We start from the raw sequence: 14,959 nt of genomic DNA, 5'->3' as shown, positions 1-14,959 counted from the left end.
TTTTGTAAAGGCAGAGTGACAGGACCAGGGGTCCCTGCCCATGGCATGGGGGTTGGAACTAGATGATCCTTGAGGTCCCTTCCAACCCTAACAATTCTGTGATGGCTTCAAACTGGAAGAAGCTCAATTTAGATTAGACATTAGGAAGAAAATCTTCTTCATGAGAGTGGTGAGGCTCTGGAACGGGTTGCCTAGAGAAGTTGTGGAGGCTCCAAGCCTCCTATTCAAGGGCAGGTTGGATGGGGCAATCTATTGTAGTAGGAGGTGTCCCTACCCATGGCAGAGGGGTTGGAACTAGGGGTCTTTAAGGTCCCTTCCAACCCAGACCATTCTGTGATTCCATGATAATGAGTTCTGCCTGCTGTTGTCTCAATAGCTTCAGAAAATGCCTTAGAATGACTGAATTGGTTTGCACACTCAGTATGATCAGGATGGTTTGTTTCAGAATTTGCAGCAGTCATGGAGCCTGACTAGGTATGCTGACTAGGTATTCTGTCTGCTGAAGTATTTTATCACGTGGCTTATTCTCTTTCATATGCCCATAGCATGGTAAGTTCTGTTTCTTTCTCAACAGGTCCCAGAACAGCAGAGGCAAATCTCACTTAAGTCGACTCCAGCTTCAGGTGAAAGAGGAATGTGAGTTGAAGAATTCAGGGCTTTTGCAGTGCTGTGGTTTCTTGGGTTTGTCTTTGTTTCTAGTAAACTGCTGACTTTTTACCATTTTTCTTATGCAGCTTTGAGGATTCTCGTTGACACAGGTTCCTTCTGTTTTCTCGGCTGGGTTTAATCGGTCAAGCTTTCAGCTGTTAGGTTGTGTATTAACCACCAGGAAAATGTTATCTGGGAAACATAAAAGATTTTTTAAAATGTTTTCAGACTTCAAGGTTCTTGAAGGTGTTCAGATTTGGTTGTTGCTTTTAACCTCTTCATTTTGGGGGATGCAAGAATCTCAAACACTGAAGACAGACTAAATACATTGTAACTCTTGCAAGAGATTAGACAGTCAAATAAGCTTTTAAATGGGAAATATTACTGTACTACTAAGTTTAGACACCAAATTCCCTTTCACTTTTTAGGATAGCATCCTTTTGAAAGTCAGGCTTTCAGAATGCCATCTGAAATGTAACTGATCCTTGTCTCAACCAAGAGATGATATTGTGCTGTAAGGAGCATATCAGTGGCTTTTAATGTAAGGTGTGTTACTCACTGTAGTAAAGACCCAGCACAGGTCATAGCATGAGCTGTGTGCTGTTCCTTTTGATCTGCTCACAGTTGCTAGTTGATTCTCTTTTGGAGAAATCTGTCAGAACTCTTAAGCTGGACAGAATGCTACTGATGGCATCATGGGTCTGTCTTTTATCTTTATACACAAATTCTAAACAATTTGTTATCTTCTTGTCAGGCTTTTAAATGATAAACCTCTAAAAATTAGTATTTCTGGCTATGATCATATATTTACGTTTGATGTTTTTGAAGTCCCTTCTCTGTGCCACCAGGATGAAACCAATATCCTGTTTTTCAGTGCTAGCACTTCAGATCCACCAACAGCAAATATTAAACCAACTCCTGTTGTGTCAACTCCAAGTAAAGTGACTGCTGCTGCAATAGCTGGGAATAAATCTACCCCGAGAGCCAGTATCCGTCCAATGGTTACTCCTGCTACAGTCACCAATCCCACCACTACTCCAACAGCCACAGTAATGCCTACAACACAGGTGGAGACTCAGGAAGGTGAGCATTTCAATATAGTGCTGGGACCTACAGTAATCATAACTGCTACTTTTGTCTCAGAATCTCTGTTAGTTTGAGTGTACCCCAAATCAGAATCACAGAATCATTTTGGTTGGAAAAGACCTTTAAGATCATCCAGTCCAACTGTAACCCAGCACTGTCAGGTCACCACTAAACCATGGCCTCAGCACCACATCTGTGTGGCTTTGAAACCCCTCCTGGGATGGGCACTCTGCTGCTGCCCTGGACAGCCTGGGCCAGGCCTTGACAAGGAATTGTCAAGGAAGAAATAGTTCCCAGTGTCCAACCTAAACCTCACCTGGCAGAACTTGAAGCCATTTCCTCTTGTCCTTTCACTTGCTACTTGGGAGAGGAGACCAACGCCCATGTCACTCCAGCCTCCTTTCAGGGAGTTATACAGATCCAGAAGGTTTATCCATAGCCTCCTTTTCTCCAGACTAAACTGCCTCCTTGAATATTGCCCTGTTTATAACCACTTCTGTTGCTGCAAAGTTGATGACTCCTCACCTGAAGATGGGTATAACTAACTGGAGTTGCCAAATACTGATTCTTTAGGGCATTCTGAAATGGAGAATTGAGAACTGTACTAGGTACTATGAAGACAGTTGAATGTGCTTCTGTTTGCCTTTCAGCTATGCAGTCAGAAGGACCTGTGGAGCATGTGCCAGTCTTCGGGAGCACCAGTGGGTCTGTGCGTTCCACCAGCCCTAATGTTCAGACATCTCTCTCTCAGTCCATCTTGACTGTTCAGCAGCAGACACAAGCAACTGCTTTTGTGCAGCCCACTCAGCAGAGTCATCCTCAGATCGAGCCTGCTAATCAGGAGCCATCCCCTACCATTGTAGAAGTTGTACAGAGCTCTCAAATAGAGAGACCCTCTACTTCTACAGCAGTGTTTGGCACAGGTTGGTTTTATTTTACAGGCCTGCCTTCTTGGATAGTTCCTTTTAAGTAGCTCCTTTTGGACCATAGTCAAACAAAGGCCTTGCTTTAGCAGAAGAATTTGTTCTTTCCCATTTCCCTTTTTAGTTTATTACATGTTTTATAACCTTGTGAGGTTAGACTCCTTTCTTGGACCTTCAGAAATGGTACCTCTGAAATACAGTTAGAACTGCATCTCTTAGAGTAGAAAATGAAGTCTCACACGTTTGTGCATCTCTTCAGAGCAGTACAGGGCTTCCACTTTTTCCATGGTACTATTGGAGCAAGGTTAATTTCAAGAATTATGAGTAAGCTACTTAAGGTGGAATGTAAAATACAGAAAAGCTAGTCAGTGTGATGCCCTGTTGTACACAGTGTAGATTATGGTGTTTATACCCCAAAATACACTGTTTGTAAACTGCTTTTTTTGTTTCCTAGCTGATACTTTGTTGAACTTCAAGGTATACTTCTCAGAAGCAAAGATGATGGAAAAAACATTCTAGTTTTACCCTGAATTTGGGTGCAGATATAGATCCAGGAGTGTAAGACTTGTAACAAAAGAGACTGATGTTTTCATGTCCTAGGAAACAGCATAAAGTGATTCTGTCTGATTGTACTTGCTGTCATTCAGTGCAGAAAATGAGATCTTCCAAAGTAAAACACCAACCTTTTTGATGTTGTTTTGTACATTCTTGCTCTGAAAATAACAGGGAGGCTCTTTTAAGTTTCAGCTACTCCTAGTTCTTCACTGTCCAAACGTCCAAGAGAGGAAGAGGAGGATAACACTGTGGAAAACTCAGACCAAATTTCAGAGGAAACAGTGGATGTACCTATTCCAAAGAAGCTGAGAAGCATACAGAGAGTTGGACCTGAGGTTTGTAAGAGCATAAAATTCTACTAAGGCCTCTTCGAATGTTTAGGTATCAAAAAAGGGCGAGAGTTTTATCTGTTGGCAGGAAGTAAGGCCAGGTTGAATGAAGCCTTGAGCAACCTGGTCTAGTGGAGGATGGGGCCAGACTCTTTTCAGAGGTGCCCAGTAACAGAACAAGGGGCAATGGACAGAAGCTGGAGTACAGGCGGTTCCATCTGAACATAAGGAGAAACTTCTTTGCTGTGAGGGTGCTAGAGACCTGGAGCAAGCTGCCCAGAGGGGTTGTGGAGTCTCCTTCTCTGGAGAGATTCCAAACCCACCTGGACATTGTGATCCTGGGCAACCTGCTTTGGGTGACCCTGCTTTAGCAGGGGTATTAGACTACATGATCTCTAGAGGCCCCTTCCAACCCCCAGCATACTGGTATTCTGGGGCTCTACATGTGTGCTGAAAAGATTTAGAGACGCTGAGATCCAGTGGACTGAGCTGGGGAAGTGGTGTTTCTTCAGGGCAGAGAAATCTGCGGTGCTAGATGAAAGCCAAGAATTGTAATAAAAGGGGAACAAAACAATTGTCATGATCTTATTTTTATATTATTTTATAGTAAAAAAAAATCAACAAACTTTAGGGTTAGTGATGTGTTTTAAACAAGAAAGATGTCTGTTCTTTCAGGAGGAAGTGACAGCAGAAGAGAGCACTGATGGGGAGGTAGAAGTTCAAGCATACAATCAAGACTCGCAGGACTCAATTGGAGAAGTAAGTATATTTGTAAAGAAAAACATTTCAGCAAAAATAGTGCTTTTTTTTATTATTTCCAACTCAGAAATCTCAAATCAGATCTTGCAGATTTCCACTGGAAACTACTTACGTTTAAAGTTCACATTTCTTGTGCTCAGGAACAGATCCTGGATTTTTTAGGTGATTGGTGGCACTCTTTTGTGCTCTTCTCTCTTCATTAGTTATTAAGAAACAGTGATAATTAGTGTTTCTCTTGTGATCAGAATTTGTTTCTCTTTGTCACTGGTCTCACATGCTGGTGGAGTGTTCAGTGCCCCTCTAAGCAGTCAGGCAAGCATTCAGCGTGAATGTGAAGTAAGGGCAGTGTTTCCTCTGGTGATCTACCTTTGTCTTTCACAGGGTGTTACACAGGGAGAGTACACACCTATGGAGGATAATGAAGAAACTTCCCAGTCTATCCCAATAGATCTTGGACCTCTTCAGTCAGATCAACAAAATACTTCTTCATCTCAGGATGGTCAGTCCAAGAGAGATGATGTCATTGTAATTGATAGTGATGATGAAGATGATGATGATGAAGAAAACGAAGGCGAGCAGGAAGTATGTACAGCATGGGATTACCTTATTGAGCTACTCCATTTATGATTGTCTCTTTGATAAGGTGTAAAGCTTTCTGTGCAAAACCAGTTTAATCAAAGTACTGTTTCAACACGTGACATCATCCCACTACCTTTTCCACATCTCCTTAAGGTTTTGTTATGGTCTTCTAGGACTATGAGGATGAGGAAGAGGAGGATGAGGATGATGATGAAGACACAGGGATGGGAGATGAAGGGGATGACAGTAACGAAGGAACTGGTAGTGCTGATGGTAACGATGGATATGAAGCAGATGATGCTGAGGTGAGATTTGTACCTTTTTTAACAGCCTGCTACATTTCTTGGAATAAATCAATCTTGTAATTGATATGCACAGATCTGAGTACATGAAAGAGAAACTCCTAGTATGAATTCTTCCCAGAAAATGGAGGCTGCCTGTAAATGAGAGTCATTTCTGTCTTCTCACAAGAAAAATCAACTTCAGCTGTTTAAGAGGGCTGAATGAAAATGCAAAATACAGGAGCCCACAGTAAATACTGCAGTTGCAAGGCTATTAAAGCAATTTCTTCCAAAGCTGGAGATTATCATTTTGAAGCGCTTATGGTTACCTTGTTCGTGTTTGCGCATAGGCAAAACTACTGAACTTCCATAGTATAGATGTTTCCAGATACATTGTGAAGTTTTCATACAGATTTCACTGGTTTTAGATTCACAGCCTGTAATTTGTTCAGTGCTAAGTCATACTATGTTTATTTGGGTTATTTTTAGGGTGCTGATGGTACAGATCCTGGAACAGAAACTGAGGAAAGCATGGGAGGAGGTGAAAGCAACCAGAGGGCAGCAGATTCTCAAAACAGTGGTATGATTATTCCATGTTTCTTCAAGTAAGGGGGTGGAAATGTAGAAGCTGGTTTGCATGTGTTAAAATATGCACTTAGAATTAAGAATATAAGGCAAAATGCTAAAGACCTTATAGGACGTGTAGGAGGCCTGATGCCTGCACACATTAAAGTCAAGCTTGATGGGGCTCTGAGTGACCATATCTGGTTGAGGATGTCCCTGCTGACTGCAGAGGGCTTGGACTAGTTGAGCTTTAAAGGTCCCTTCCAACCCAAACCTCTCTCTAAGTCAGCACCTGAGCCATCAGTAGTTTGTTTTGGTTCTGTGTTGATGTAGCTGGCACAAGTCCTCTTTGACGTGATTTCACGTAACAATACTGAGCTGTCCCACTCCTGCAAGGGTGAAAATGTCTGTTAATGTGGCAATAGACTTGTCTTTCTGGTTTTAGCTCACTTTGGAGAGTATGGATTTACTCCTGTGCTTCTGTATGTTCTAGGAGAAGGGAGTACAAGTGCTGCAGAATCCACTTTCCCTCATGAAAGTTCAAGAGAACAGCAGCCATCATCTGCCTCTGAGAGACAGGCTCCTCGGCCCCCACAGTCACCACGCAGACCACCACATCCACTACCCCCACGACTAACTATTCATGCTCCTCCTCAAGAACTGGGTCCACCAGTACAGGTAGGAACTATCTCTAGCAGGTCAGAACACATTAAAAATACTACTCTATGATTTCTAAACAAAAGTTAAATAGGTATTCTGCCTTTTGGAAAAGCAGATTAGCATTTAGCATCATACAGAGATGCTGAGAGGCCTGAAGCATCTCTGTGAGGAGGAAAGGCTGAGAGACCTGGGGCTGTTTAGCCTGGAGAAAGAGCAGCCTGAGAAGGGGATTTGATCAGTGCTCAGGAAGAGCTAAGTGGTAGGGGTCAAGAGGATGGGGCTGGGCTCTTTTCAGTGGTGCCCAGTAACAGGACAAGGGGCAATGGACAGAAGCTGGAGTGCAGGAAGTTCCATCTGAACATGAGGAGAAACTGGAGCCCTGCTGGAGCCCTGGAGCAGGCTGCCCAGAGAGGTTGTGGAGTCTCCTTCTCTGGAGAGATTCCAAACCCACCTGAACATTGTGATCCTGGGCAACCTGCTGTGGGTGACCCTGCTTTAACAGGGCGTTGGACTAGATGATCTCCAGAGGTGCCTTCCAACCCCTACCATGCTGGGATTCTGTGATCCTACAAATGGTAGCTGAGGAAACTGAACATGTCTCATCCTGCAGACTGTAGCTGGACAGGGAACATGAAAGCAGTAATGCACTCATGATGGATTTGTATCTCAAAGCTATTATGCCAGTGTTTCAGTCAGTAAGTACTCATGCTACCACTACAAAAGCTCTTCTTGAACAGTTGGTAACTCAGGTTATCAGGGATTCTTCCTAGTCCTAGCCCCAGCGCATGTTGGGTAAAGGAATGTTGCCCTTCATTTTCAAAGTCTAACCTTTCACAGTCCGTGCCTGACAAAGCTTGTGCTTTGACTTAGACCTCTAGATTTTGTAAGTGAAAATATCTCAACCTGAACATTGCAGAAATACCCTACCTGAAATTACCTTCTAGCATTAACTTGCTCTGAGGTTTGGGGCCACAACGTTTCTGTATTCAACTTTACTGTCCTCAGTACAGTGTTGAGTGAAAAAGTAATGTCACTTACCCCAGATTTAAAACTACAGGATAATTCTTTTTTTATGGTTGGAGCAGGCAAGAGATCTGGAGGAGCTGTTGCAAGGTGTGATGCCTGTACTGAGCAGTGTTGTACACTGATGTGTAACTGTTAGGCTTATTCATTTAGCCACTCTCCTTGGCTCTGATTGAACAATTGTGTGTTGCTAACATTCCAGAGACACATTCACACCACTTCATTTTTTCTTCCCTATAAAGAGAATCCAGATGACTCGAAGGCAGTCAGTGGGGCGTGGACTTCAGCTGACTCCTGGTATAGGTGGGATGGTAAGTGTGCCGAAGTCTATCTCTAACAACCTGCAGGGAGGGAATATTAATAACTTCTGGGGTTTGTTTTGTGTGAAGCCATTGACTTCAAGCATGAGATGGTTTCTGTACCCTGGCACATAATATCTTAGCCCTCTTCATTTCTGTATCAAGGGAAGGCAGATCCTAGAAAAGTCTAAAGCTCTCTGAAAGAGGTGGAATTGGTTTTGTCCAAGGCAGTTTAATTACTTGTTTATAGAATCAGTGTTCAAAGTGGATATATTACTGAGGAGGAAAAGTGTTCAGCCTCTTCCTGGGAGAACAAAGCTAATTTATTTATACTTTCTGTCTGTCTCCTTCAACTAATTTTGAACTCCTTATCCAACTTCCACTGTATTTGGCAGAAAAAATGCAAGACTGACTAAAAAAAAATCTTTTCTGAGCTCAAAGGCTGAGTTTTTGAATCTGCGTGGTTTGCTTGTACCTGTTGTCCAGTTTCTGATTTGAACTGGACCTACTGCTTTTTGCATGGGACAGTAATTGAACACATGAAAGGGAGTTTAAGGAGTATTTTGGAGAGAGAGGTTTCAAAGATGTGCGAGGAAGACAGGGAGATAAAGAGAGGGATGAGGGAGCTAAGGTTTCTGGCTTTGTAGGCAATGCAGGAGCAAATGGCACACACCTATAGGTAACAGTTGATTTGATACCTGAAAAGTCCCATACATTAGGTACATGACAGCAATCTAGATTAAGACAGATAATTCCTGTCTATTTATGAATGACTCACCCTAATACTCCCTTGTAGTCAACAGGGAGATGTAGCACTTTCAACGGTAGGATGAGCTCATGAAGCAAATATCTAAAAATCCTTCAAAAGATGGGTGCCCTGCAGGTGTGTGGGTTGTGTTTTCAGGTGGATTTTTATCACCTGTAAGGGTGATCTGTATGCATAGCTCACATTTAGATGGCTGAAGTTAGACAAAAACTTTTTTTAGAGCTAAACCTGTCTTTGTTTTGCTGGCAATGTGGAGAAAGCAAACCAGCCTTTCACTTGGCTCAGTAGATGAGTTGTGACTTCTCAAAGCCACAAGGTTGGGACCTTGAGCCAACCTGGTCTAGTAGGAGCTGTCCCTGTCCATGAGCAGGGGGATTGTAGCTAGATGATCTTTAATGTCCCTTCCAACCTGAACCAGTCTACGATTCTATGATACCAGTATTTTTTTTCCCAGCAGCAACACTTCTTTGATGATGAGGACAGAACAGTTCCAAGCACACCAACTCTTGTCGTTCCACATCGTACAGATGGGTTTGCAGAAGCTATTCAGTAAGTAGACGTAAAGCACACAAAAAAAGGCATCTGTTTCTTTCTGATTTTCAGTGGAATGAAAATTCAAATGAAATGAACTTGTAATTGGACTAACATGCTGAAATGTGCTAAGTAGTGTGAAAGCTGACTGCATCTACAAATTAGCAGTAGTTTAGCTGAGATTTGTGATCATTATTAATTGATTTTTTTTTGTCTCACATGTAATTTGTTCCCTTATTTTGGTCAGAAAGCTGTCCTCCCTCCCTCCCACCCTTCCTTCCTTCCTTCCTTCTTCCCCCCACCCCAATAATTGGAAAATGGCAGGTTTCTTTAACTCTTTCTTTTGATAGTTCCCCCCAGGTAGCTGGAGTTCCTAGATTCAGATTTGGACCCCCTGAAGACATGCCACAAACTAGCTCAAGTCACTCTGATCTCGGTCAGCTTGCATCCCAAGGAGGTAAATGCTTTCTGTGCTTCCTTTGCCATGGTTGCTAGAGTGAAAAACAATGCAGTCAGTAAAATTCTACTTTGGGTAGTTGTTGAAGTGTAGAAACCTGCAACTCTTAAGTAATTGTCAGCAGACAGAAATACTAACAACATGAAAAGATATATCCTTCAGGTGGCTGCACTGCTATTTGTAATACTGTTTAAAAAGTAGAATGCTTCTGTAGGTGGGAGCAACTGGTTTGTGAGCCAGAGATGCTAAAATCTTATGTAGGACAAATTGCCTGTTGAGCACAAGAAATTAAAGGAATGGCTTCTGATTTCAGTTTTACTACTGATGTAGCTTTCCTTCAGTAAAGTAATAGAGGGAAACAGCAAATGCAAAGAAATCTCTGGGATATCTCCTTACCTGCTAAGAGATACCTAAAAGATTGGTCTCTGTTGTCTTTGTTGTGCTGAATCGGTCCCTTTCCCCTGCATCCCTGTCACCATGGAACGGTGTGCTGTTTTTGAAGAAAGCTAGCAGCAAAATAATGGTGTGAGGATGAAAGTAAACCAAGCAGTAGTGTTTTCGTGAAGGTTTTACCATCAAAGAAATTATAATTACCTCTGGCAGTAAGTCAAAAGAGCTCAAAGTAACAAAAATGTTCATGTTTGAGTACAAATTGCTGGTTTTCACCTATTTGCAGAGAGAAAACCAGGTATTTTTTTAGCTGCTATTTTAATCACAGAATCATAAAATTGCTTTGGTTGGAAAAGCTCTATAAAATCGAGTCCAACTATCAACCTAAGACCACCATGGCCATTAAACCATGTCCCAAAATGCCATATCCACACGTTTCTTGAACACCTCCAGGGATGGTGACTCCACCACCTTCCCAGGGAGCGTGTTCCAATGTCTGACCAGTATTTCAGTAAAGAAGTTTTTCCTCATCTCCAGCCTCCTCTGACACAACTGCAGGCCATTTCCTCTCATTCTATCACCTCATCACTGAAACTTTGTGTTGCAGGTTTAGGCATGTATGAAACCCCGCTGTTCCTTGCTCATGAGGAAGAGTCAGGTGGTCGTAGTGTTCCCACTACACCATTACAAGTAGCAGCACCAGGTAAGTGTCAAAGAATTTTTGCAGACTGAAGTAAAGGCTGCAAACCTTGATTTTCCAGGAAAGAATTCAATTGCTGTTAGACTGCTTAATAATATGCCAGGAGTATCCATCCAGTAGCCCCTTCCCCAATTTGCCTAAGATTTTGATGTCTTTTCTGTAGGGAATTCAAACTAACTGGATGTTCATTAAACCTCTTCCCCTCTACAGTGACAGTTTTTACTGAAAGTGCATCAGCAGACGCTTCAGAGCATGCTTCTCAGTCTGTTCCAATGGTTACAACATCTACTGGCAACCTGTCTACTACTGCAGAGGCTGGAACAGGGGATGATGGGGATGAAGTGTTTGCAGAGGCAGAATCTGAAGGGTAAACTAAGACTTGTTTGCTTCACTAAAACTTGATGTCATGTTAGTTTTGATGATTTGTTTTCATCCAAGTGTGTCTGTGATTCATTTCCAGTTGAACCTGTTCTGGTGAGAAGGAAAGCTCAGATGGGATTTAGTAATTTTGTGAATAATCTGACCTTCCAAGTCTGAAACCAAAAATCTTCTTCAGACTCTTTTTTTTTTCTTTTCCCCTTCAGACTCTTTTTTTTTTCTTTTCCCCTTCAGCTTGGTTTTACTGTTTTTTAACTCCTTCAGATTTAACATAGCTAATATAAATTCCCCTGATTTTTGCATTGTTTTAGACTGCAGTGGGCTCTGCAGTAGTCAGATATTGAAGATAAAAGCCTCACTTTGAGGGACTGGGTCTTGTAGAATAAAAACTAAAGCATTAAAGTTTGTTAATAGAGAAAATCACTCCTTGAAAACAAGAAAATATAATGAAGTCATTCAGTTAAGGAGAAAAGATATAGCACAAGATGGGGAATAAGCAGCTATTGAGAACCTGATAGACAAATTATTTTGTCTCCCACTTTGTAACTGCAATTTTGAATAGCAACATTGCTAGTTTCTTATCACAGCTGCTGTGTGAGCCTACCAGGGGTAAGGCTTTGCTTGACCTTCTTTTTACAAACAGGTAAAGAGAAGGGCTGGTGGGAGATGTGGTGGTTGGAGGCTGTCTGGGGTCCAGTGACCATGAAATAATTGAGTTTTCAATATGCAGTCAAGCTAAGAGGGGCATCAACAGAACCTCCACTCTGGACTTCTGGAGGGCAGACTTCAGGTTACTTAAGGAACTAACTCAGAAGGTACCTTGGGAAGCAGCCCTTAAAAACAAAGGGGTCCGGGAGGGCTTTAGTGAACGAGAAGCATATCCACAGAGGAACTGAATGGTTCACAGAACAGTCTGTGGTGTGGAACAGCCTGATAGCAGAGAACGTCAGCCTGTGCTGTTAGAGAGCAGGTATTTCCTACAGTGTGTGAGTTTAAGTTATCACCCTCTAACAGCTTTTATGTACCAATAAAGGTAGGTAAATGTATACCAGAAATGAGCTGCATTTAAACTAAATGGAATATTTAGGGGTTTACAGCCCTGCAATGTTATTTGTTTTTGAAGGTAGAGTCCAGATGATTTAGTTACTGCACCAGTGGGGGATCTTTAGGCATAACTGGTCTCTCTGAGTCTGGGTCAGTGTGGTCCCTCCATGTTGTTCTTCCCCTGTTTTAAGTATACACCCTCCCACATCATATAGCCTTGTTAAATTGCTTCTTTGGCCCTCTCTGAACTTATGTTGAGTATGCATCTGGAGTTGAGCTTCACATCAAGGAAACCACATTGTTGTTTTTCTTGAAGCTAGATAAAACTCATATTTGAAGCAGGGGGGACACAACAAAGCAGAACAAAGCTAATGAGAATTTTTTGGGAAAGACATCTGCATAGGAATCTTACTGCTCCAGGATGAGCACAGCACTTACAGGTTTTTCTTCCCTCTGCTCTTTTTTTAGAATTACTTCAGAATCAGGCCTAGAAATTGACAGCCAGCAAGAAGAAGAATCTGTTCAAGCATCAGATGAGTCAGATCTTCCTTCGACTAGTCAAGATCCTCCCTCTAGTTCATCTGCAGGTATGGTTTAATTGCTGGAGTTGTTTCATACCAGTTCATGAAGTGTGGGAACTTTCCAGGCAAGCACCATGCACTGCTGGTAGCCAAGATGCACAAAGCAAGATGGAACTCTTAGAGCGAGGTCATGCTTTGGTGCCTGTAGTCTAAATGGCAACCTTTTTTTTTTCCTCTTGGACTGCAGTAAACAGAGTAGGCTGTGGTGAGAATAATACTTAAAGGAGTAAAAGTTCTTTATACTTTGGTGATTCTATCCATTGGTATGTTTCATGACCTGGTAGTGTTGGGTTAATGGTTGGACTTGATGATCTTAAAGGTACTTTCCAACTAAAACAATTCTATAATCCTATGTGAGGTATAAATATTTTTTAATTCAATTAAATCATTAAAGAACAGGAATTAAGTTACTATTGAGTTTCCTCTCCAATGCTCCAGGACTGGGGCAGAGTGGCTAGAAATTGCCTGGTGAAAAAGGACCTGGGAGTCAACAGCCAGCTGAACAGGAACCAGGAGTGCCCAGGTGACCAAGGCGGCCACTACCATCCTGGCCTGGATCAGCAATAGTGTGGCCAGCAGTACTAGGGCAGGGATTGTTCCCCTGCACTCAGCCCTGGTGAGGCTGCATCTTGAATGGGTTCAGTTTTGGGCCCTCACTCTTAAGAAGTACATTGAGGGTCTGAACTGTTTCCAGACAAGGGCAACAAAGGTGGTAAAAAGTCTGAAGAGCAGGTGGTGTGAGGAGCAGCTGAGGGAACTAGGTTTGTTTAGCCTGGAGAAAGGGAAGTTGAGGGGAAACCTTATTGCTCTTTACAACACCCTGAAAGGAGGTTGGAGTGAGGTGGGGGTCAGTCTCTTCTCTCTGGTAACAAGTGATGGGACAAGAGGAAGCAGCCTCAAGTTGCCCTGGGGTAGGTTTAGGTTGGACATAAGAACAATTTCTTACCCAAAAGAGCTGTCAAGCCCTCAAACAGGCTGCCTAGGGCAGTGGTGGATCGCTGTCCCTGAGGATGTGTAGACATGGTGCTGAGGGACATGGTTTAGCAGCAAACTTGGTAATGTTAATGGTTGGACTCGATGATCTTAAGGGTCTTTTCTAGCCAAAAATGATTCTGTGATTCTATGAAAGAAGTTCCAAACATAGTTGTTTTGAGGCTTTTATTAGAGAAGATGTCAATGAAATAAGGATGCACCTTCATCATTTTAAATTAAACTCAAGAGCATAATGCAGACCAAGTCATGTAAACGTTGACAGACACCCTTCCTTGCCTTCCCTTGCTCACAGACACCAGCAGTAACCAGCCCAAGCCGTTCCGACGTGTCAGACTCCAGCCACCCACACTGAGAACTGGGGTTCGCGGCCGTCAGTTCAACAGACAGAGGGGTGAGTGTTGGGCCTTGCTTAAATTCAGGCTCTTTCAAAGTAGAGCTAGGACTTCCTTCCTGACCATCTATGAAGGCTTGCAGGCTTGCATTGGCTTGTGGAACAACACAGCATCCCTGCCTCAGGCTTCAGTGCCTTACCCGGAGAGTTCTGATTTTGGTTTAGTGTGTTAGTCTGAGCGGGTTTAGAGAGGCAAAATTCCCTCTTCTGCAGCACTTGGGTCTTATCAGCAGAGGGAATTAAACTCCAACAATAAAATTCTGTATTAAGAAAAATGCTCAGGTGGATTGTACTCAATTTGGCATTATTTTAACAGTGTGGAAGACTTGATATTTGTATTGAAAGTGTTTTAAGACCAGGCCAGATGAGGCTTTGAGCAACCTGGTCTAATGGAACCTGCTCATGGCCGGGAGGTTGGAACTAAATAATCTTTAATGTCCCATCCAACTCCAACCATTCTATGAATCTGTGATTCTATGACTGAAATATGGGGATCTGGTATTTGAGAGGGGGAACCAAAAGGGAAGGACTCACTGATTTCAAGAAAGAACTCTGTAATTACTCTTTCAGCACAGGGTCTGAGCTAGGATGAGAAGTAACACCACTCTTTAAAAATCCAAGTATCACATTTCTGTATCACCAGGCTCTAGGGAGGATGGAGAGCTCAAATTTAACCAGAGAGGAAGCACTCCACTGCAGCAGCCATTCCTTAGAGACGCATGAAGTATCACAGCTGATGGAAAGGGTGAAAAGGATTTCTTTTAATGCCTTTGTTTTCTTTCCCACCACAGGTGTAACTCATGCAATGGGAGGCAGAGGAGGCCTGAACAGAGGAAACATTAGTTAAAGGCTCTGTAATTACAGCTGTGTATACAAAGTGCCAGTTTGGCTGTGGTTGCTTTAGTGTCATGAAGCCAGAGCTTGAAGCAGCATTTTCTACTTAGAGTTGTGTGCACATGTTTCAATGTTTTATTAATAAAATTAGACCAAACGTCAACATTCAGATGGCATCTTTCTTTCAA

The 14,959-nt window shown here is 42.5% G+C and overlaps 1 protein-coding gene across 3 annotated transcripts in view; it reads left to right on the top strand.

Moving 5' to 3' along the window:
• Positions 1-14,947, top strand: part of TPR (translocated promoter region, nuclear basket protein) — a 42,879-nt gene extending 27,932 nt beyond the window's left edge. The window contains exons 35-51 of one of the 3 annotated variants that reach the window (XM_054165695.1): positions 575-636; positions 1,523-1,731; positions 2,385-2,657; positions 3,399-3,547; positions 4,217-4,300; positions 4,682-4,882; positions 5,053-5,184; positions 5,650-5,737; positions 6,218-6,402; positions 7,650-7,718; positions 8,927-9,021; positions 9,354-9,460; positions 10,458-10,553; positions 10,761-10,917; positions 12,441-12,559; positions 13,839-13,937; positions 14,729-14,947. In XM_054165695.1, the coding sequence (XP_054021670.1) occupies positions 575-636; positions 1,523-1,731; positions 2,385-2,657; positions 3,399-3,547; positions 4,217-4,300; positions 4,682-4,882; positions 5,053-5,184; positions 5,650-5,737; positions 6,218-6,402; positions 7,650-7,718; positions 8,927-9,021; positions 9,354-9,460; positions 10,458-10,553; positions 10,761-10,917; positions 12,441-12,559; positions 13,839-13,937; positions 14,729-14,784 (2,181 nt within the window). In that variant the 3' untranslated portion in view covers positions 14,785-14,947. Of the gene's footprint in view, positions 1-574; positions 637-1,522; positions 1,732-2,384; positions 2,658-3,398; positions 3,548-4,216; positions 4,301-4,681; positions 4,883-5,052; positions 5,185-5,649; positions 5,741-6,217; positions 6,403-7,649; positions 7,719-8,926; positions 9,022-9,353; positions 9,461-10,457; positions 10,554-10,760; positions 10,918-12,440; positions 12,560-13,838; positions 13,938-14,728 lie in introns of all 3 variants that reach the window. The other 2 variants (XM_054165694.1, XM_009902654.2) reach the window with 2 other exon arrangements.
• The last annotated feature ends 12 nt before the right edge of the window (positions 14,948-14,959 follow it).

This window comes from Dryobates pubescens, chromosome 11, assembly GCF_014839835.1.
Source record: "Dryobates pubescens isolate bDryPub1 chromosome 11, bDryPub1.pri, whole genome shotgun sequence".
NCBI classification, from domain to species: Eukaryota; Metazoa; Chordata; class Aves; order Piciformes; family Picidae; genus Dryobates; species Dryobates pubescens.
This window is presented reverse-complemented; position numbering and strand designations above follow the sequence as displayed.